Source organism: Opisthorchis viverrini (assembly GCF_000715545.1).
Source record: "Opisthorchis viverrini unplaced genomic scaffold opera_v5_29, whole genome shotgun sequence".
Lineage (NCBI taxonomy): Eukaryota > Metazoa > Platyhelminthes > Trematoda > Opisthorchiida > Opisthorchiidae > Opisthorchis > Opisthorchis viverrini.
In genome coordinates this window covers 188,708-194,707 of record NW_008751685.1, presented here as the reverse complement: position 1 = coordinate 194,707, position 6,000 = coordinate 188,708, and the positions used below count along the sequence as shown (strand labels likewise).

Genomic DNA, 6,000 nt, shown 5'->3' with positions numbered 1-6,000 from the left:
TGGGTTGGAGGATATTCACTGACTGTTGCTCAAATTCAAGCAAATGCGACGCCCCAAGTTCCGTAATAGATCTCACTTTCCAAGAGAGGCCAACGAGAGAACATACTACTCACCTGTCCAATCAGTAGTATCCACCGTTACAGTGGTAGAATCCCAGCCCCCACACTTCCTTCAGGTGGCGTGGCAGCTAGGCGCCGAAGGGGTGTTACAGCTAAACAGTGCGTATCTAATAAAACTGCTCCTGAAAACAGGATACGGTGAGGCGATCGATCAACTGGCTTACGAATTCCATCACACAACCAGCGTTGGCAGTGCAATCGCATCAGGTGGTCGGATGGACAAGCAACTGAACTGTTGGTAAAGGCTATTCGTCAGACTTCAGTATCACTGATCTGATGGTGCTACGACATGTGATGATCATACACAAGCAATAATCTTTTTCAATCAAAACATATTCATCAGGCTTGACAAAGGTAAACAACGCGAAACACCGCCGCTTTGTGGACGCTGTGTTAGTTAAAGGAAGGCAGACTGGATATCAGTGAGCAACGTTCACATCCGACGTGATGCAGTTAGCCAGACAAATAAATTTTCCCCAATCTTTAATGTTTCTGAAGATATGAAAAGCTTTCGTGGTAGGCTTATTCAGTCTGGTGAAAAAAATTTACACTTGTGAAGATGTAAGCCGCATACCAAACGACACGAAGACATTATTTGGGTAGATTGGTATGCGAATGCGATATGTACCAAGAAGTGCGATATTTGCTGCATACGTAGTCTTCAAGGTTATCCCTGAGAAGTTCTTTCTCCGATTACGGAGCTGAATAGAGTCGGTCATGAAGGGGAATTCTGACGAAATCGGGAGCATACTCTCCAGGGGCTTTCACGTGCCTACAGCTGTTAGAGAAGAAGGATTCGAGAAATGCGTCAGGCGACCGACAACGAGTGGGGTGGCCTTTTGTAGGTGTGCACGTGTTTGAAAACGCAAACATGTGATCAATGCATTCACGACCCGGACAGAACACAGCATGTTTTTTCACTATTCTGCTTTCAAAAAGTTCTGTTGAGCCTACCTAGAATGGCATGGTGAGCAATTTGAAAATAACGTTGATTAGACATCGGTGTCCCGATAGCTCACGTTCTGATATGACATTTTTCGAAGATAAGAGCGACGTCCCCGAGTTTCCGTCAACCTTATGTGTAGTGCATTACGAATATACGTGTACCGCGATATCTCGAATATCGTAGTGACTGAAACATGAGGCGGCCCGGTGCAGCACATTCAGTTGCCTGGAAACATCACAAACGGGAGATTCAGCTGGGCTCCAGGTGAGTCTCCCGCAAAACGGAATTTGTTTGCGAATGAGTGTAGTTCGCTAATTTCGTGCAATTCGGTTTCAAGTAGTACATGAGGTTGACGGAAACTCGGGAACTGCGCCTACCTGATGAGCCCCAAGAAGGGCGAAACTAGTCGTGGGCTGTCGACGAATTTTCAGCAACCTTATGAGTAGCGCATTAAGAATATACACAGATTTCTTTACATGCATAAATTCTTCCTTGTTAGGCAAAATAAAAATTCACATGAACAGTAAATCTGAACACACCGCCTAATTTATGCGGATGATTAAATCATCGGAACAAATTACAGGAATAGGTAAGCCACACATTTCGGCCATGACCACAATCTTCGATAAGCAACCTCAGGTTACTCGAAATAGATTCTCTGTAGTACAAATAAAGCCGAATAAATAGGATCAAGTTAACTGGAACTTACGATCAGATGCCTTGAAAAGAGCATTGGCCTTCTGACGGAGCGCGGCTGTTCCCACATCCGGAAGCTCAAAGCCAAGAGAGTCGATGATGCTGGAACAGTTGGGGAACACAAAAGTTCCTGTTAACCATGAGCAGTGGAAAAAAGGAAGCCCTGTACACGAATCCGAAAAAGTTGTACGTCCAATAAGGTCTTGTTACTGGTGAACCTGACAGGATAGCATTATGCTTCTGACAACACGCGTATTGTATGCGGACGTGGACAAACCGTGCGGGAAGCAGGTTACGAGATTGTCATGTCTTTCAGATGGGATAGGTAGACCAGTCAGTAGCGGTATGGCAAAGGTTGTTAGCAATCAACACAACCTTCGATTCAAAAGCATCCACGTCCTAAACTTCGTGCAATGATTTTGAAAACATATCAGGATTGCTGAGAAGCAGAATTTGGATAAATCCGATTGGACAACGCAAATGTTAACACAGGTCAGCTCTTGTGGTGATAATTTGCACTTGTCATTCAAGCAGAATCAAAAAGCTTTTTTTCCCGGTGCTTTTCTAGGCTTTGGCACTCTGTGGATTGGAATAAGCTCTTCTGGTTAGCTCTTCTCGAACAGGATTGATTCCAAACAAAAACATTACCACTTGTACAGCTCGTTAGTACAAGGAATACCTCCAGAACTGGTGTTTGAAAGAACCCCACACAAACGCACACATTGTCTCTCACACGAGATGATGGTATCCAAGCCACTAACAGGACAATTACGCAAAACAGTATTGTGAAGTTTTCATATAGGAAACTACTCACAAGGTTGCTGAAAACCCTTCGAAGTTATTCTCGAAAACGCATATTCCACCCCTTGTACAGGCAGTTGAAGATCTTTATTTTGCAGTCAAGCAGGTCAGCAGGCACTTGCCAAACCTCTAGCTGTTCAACTTGAAATCTACCCCTACGTAAGTTGTTAGCCAGCAAACTGTTGCGATTCAGACTGATTATTCCGAACCATTCGAAATTTCTGTTTAGATTGGTGTCTTTAGCATTCCGATAGGGTGGCAGAAATGTTCCGTTGAGGCCAAGTTGGTTCGGTATGTAGTGCTGCCAAACACAATCTACTTGTACCTATTGTGAGAATATGAATGGAAGAGCAGGGTGGCCACCTTATACAAAGTCAAATCATTCTAAAAGCAGTACCGTATCCGTAAAAAAGCCATGCTGTTGACATCGGTATCAAACTACATCAACTGTCTCAAAATGTTAACCCAATAAAGGAAAACGTCGAAGGGTAATTCGAGACCCTACGGCGTCAGATTGGTGTACCCTTGAATCTGAAGGGACGTGTGTATCAAGCTACAGTACGGGCTGTTTTGTTGTATGGCTGTGAGACTTGGCCTATTCGAGCAGCAGAACTGAGACGTCTTCAGGTGTTCGACAATCGTTGACTTAGAACCATGGCTCGTGTGAGTTGGTGTCGGCGAATCCGTAATGAGACAGTTGGAAAGTGCGTTTTCGGTTGTGAAACGGGTACTTCCATTGAAGAATATGTCCAGCACCAGAAGCTGCCTTGGTTAGGACATGTGTTGCGTGTGCCGAACCATCGTTTGCCAAAGACGGTGCTGTTTTGCATGCTCAGTTGAGTGGCGGAAGCAGAGAGGTGGCCAACCCTTGACCTGGCAGAGGCGTATGAAACAGATCACGAAACGCTTGGGAGCTGTCGGTGCTACTCGCTTTCCAGGATGGGAACCGCGTGATCCTCACTGTGCCTGGTTGGAGACACTACAAGATATGGCTGCCAACCGATGTCAGTGGCGTTCTTGTTGTTAGTTTCCATCCAGATTGCTTGAATGAGTGTCTGGAGCTGTAGAAAAGATTGTAGTAAGCTAACACTAAGTCCCTTCGCCGGCACCCTTATTTTCTTCGCAGTAAACCTTTCAAATAAATCATGGTCGTACGGCAGAGTAGCATTGGTGTTGAAAACTGATGTCATGCTGTCGATGATGATGACGCGTATATGAAGCAGTTCACTAAGGGACAATTAATCAAAACCAATCGAACGATGATGATCACGACAAACGGTTACCGAGAAGACATACTACACATAGGACATACTTTCGAGCAATATCATAAGTGTCTGGGTGAACTGCAGTCTGATCTAGTGGATTGAAAGAAACCACCTCCGAAACGGTGCGCGGTTGTTTTTGTTTCCGTTTTGATGTACTGATAGTAGGACGCTTGCGTTTGGAACCCGGGCAGACGGGTAGGTCTGAATGGTCATCGTCACTGGAGATTGAGATCATGTCCACATCCCTATGGGAATAAAACAGAAAGACGCGGAGTTAAAAGAATGGGGTGGAGAATTTTGAGAGGAAACGTAACTTGACGGGATAAAAGGACAACAAGCCAATGGACAATGTATCCACAACCTATCCGCATGCTCAAACAGGTCCTCACATCTTGATCAGATATTGAGCTGTCTCATGCAAGCGAATTATGAGATCGGATCTCAAACAGCTAGGAATTTACATCACATCGTTAGTTACCAAATCTGTAATCGCATTTCTTGTAAAACACTGGCCGAGCTCAAGAACTACTTGACTGATGTTACCCAAACATTCGAAGAACCACGTCAGTACACGACAAACTACGATCAAAACGCAACGCATATTCAAAAATGGATGGACGCGCGACGAGATAGCCCGAAACTGTACTAACCAATTACTTCAGAAACATGACGATATGAAATGGAGTAATAGTTGACCAGGGGCGACAAAATATCACAAGCCAAGTTCGGTCAACAGCGAACGAACTCATCCAAACTATCAATGTTTCGCAACATACTCACAGTTCTGAACATTCCATGCTCAAAACAGTTCGGGATTGGAAGATTCCCGCCTATCGACATGTCTCCACAGGACAACTCCTACATTTTCTCTACGAGGAATATTCTGCTACGAACTGTAAACTATCGATCACGTCTAAATCACTCCCACGGCAACTGAACAGCAAAGCGCACACAAACGAATATTCATGACCGCATGAGTTCATGTGAGCGAACTGCCACTGAGCAAAAAGAAACATTTTTGAAAACAACATGGCCTGGTTAATCAGATCAACTAAACAGCTGGGTGCAGTGTTGTGAAGAACGGGTCTCGAAAACAAGTTTTCATCGACTGAAAGGTGCAAAACCAAAATGTTCGGCAAAAAACTATAGAAAAGCGTTGTGTCTTGTGACAGAACCCAGTTCCGATTTCAAAAATACCACAAATCATGAGACCACCAAATCAGTGAAGCAGCGGGGCAATGACACAAAAAAACAGCTACATCCAGCGATTATTCTAACCAATATACGCGGTTGCTGCATGGAAGAGAGAACAGAACAGCACGAAGACATTTCGCTCCTGCAGCTGACGACGAACGTATGAGGGTTGTCACAAACAAAGCAGATCACATGGGCGAAACGCAGTAGCATCAGGCGATGATGCGGCTACCTATCGCCGCTTAGAAAACGATTGGAATTCGAGGTTCGTGAATAAAATGAGTCGATGTCTGAAGTGGCTCAGCCGCAAATGTGAACGCACGGTGGGACCGACACGAACACCGGAAAATGAACGAGGCAACTACCCATTACCGCACGATCAACAACAAATGTCAACAACCCGGAAAAGCCACAGGAAGACTTGATTGGTATTAGCAACGGATACTAGGTTTCAATAAACATTGGGCAGAAAAACTGAAAGAAACCGAAAAAAACATAAGGACAGGATGTTAGTGCCATTCGATATGAGTTCACCGCTCACATCGGCTGACCGCCAACATAAATGTTGCTGAAAACTTGAATGGGGTTGTCGAAGATGGATATGTCTGTGAACTCACGACAAAGTAACCAAAGTAACTGGGTAACAGTATGAACTGAAAGAAGTACAGCTGAGACCATCAACATCGGAATTAACCGCGGAAGCGACAACGCAGAAACTGGATTAGGTTTAGTCGGCCGAGTAAATCAGTCATTGACGTAATTCGCCCTGAATGGGGCACATCAGGTGGCTATTGCGCGACCGATCGCGCGTTCCTATAGTTGATAGTTTTACCATATAACACGGTGCCACACAGTCGCTAATCACTGTTGCGAGCATTGTGTAATGCGAAATGATCTCTTGGCTAAGTTAGTGCGATGAAGTTTTTCAGCGCTGACTACTTGAGAAAAATGAAGTAGTCTAAATTGAGGATATATTTTA

General features: G+C 44.6%; 1 protein-coding gene across 1 annotated transcript in view; it reads right to left on the bottom strand.

Moving 5' to 3' along the window:
* T265_12992 (hypothetical protein) overlaps positions 1 to 6,000 on the bottom strand; it is a gene marked incomplete at both ends in the record, with an annotated part of 35,998 nt that overhangs the window by 10,217 nt on the left and 19,781 nt on the right. The window contains 2 exons of the mRNA XM_009166666.1: positions 1,775 to 1,863; positions 3,875 to 4,072. Of these exons, the coding sequence (XP_009164930.1) occupies positions 1,775 to 1,863; positions 3,875 to 4,072 (287 nt within the window). The remainder of the gene's footprint in view (positions 1 to 1,774; positions 1,864 to 3,874; positions 4,073 to 6,000) is intronic.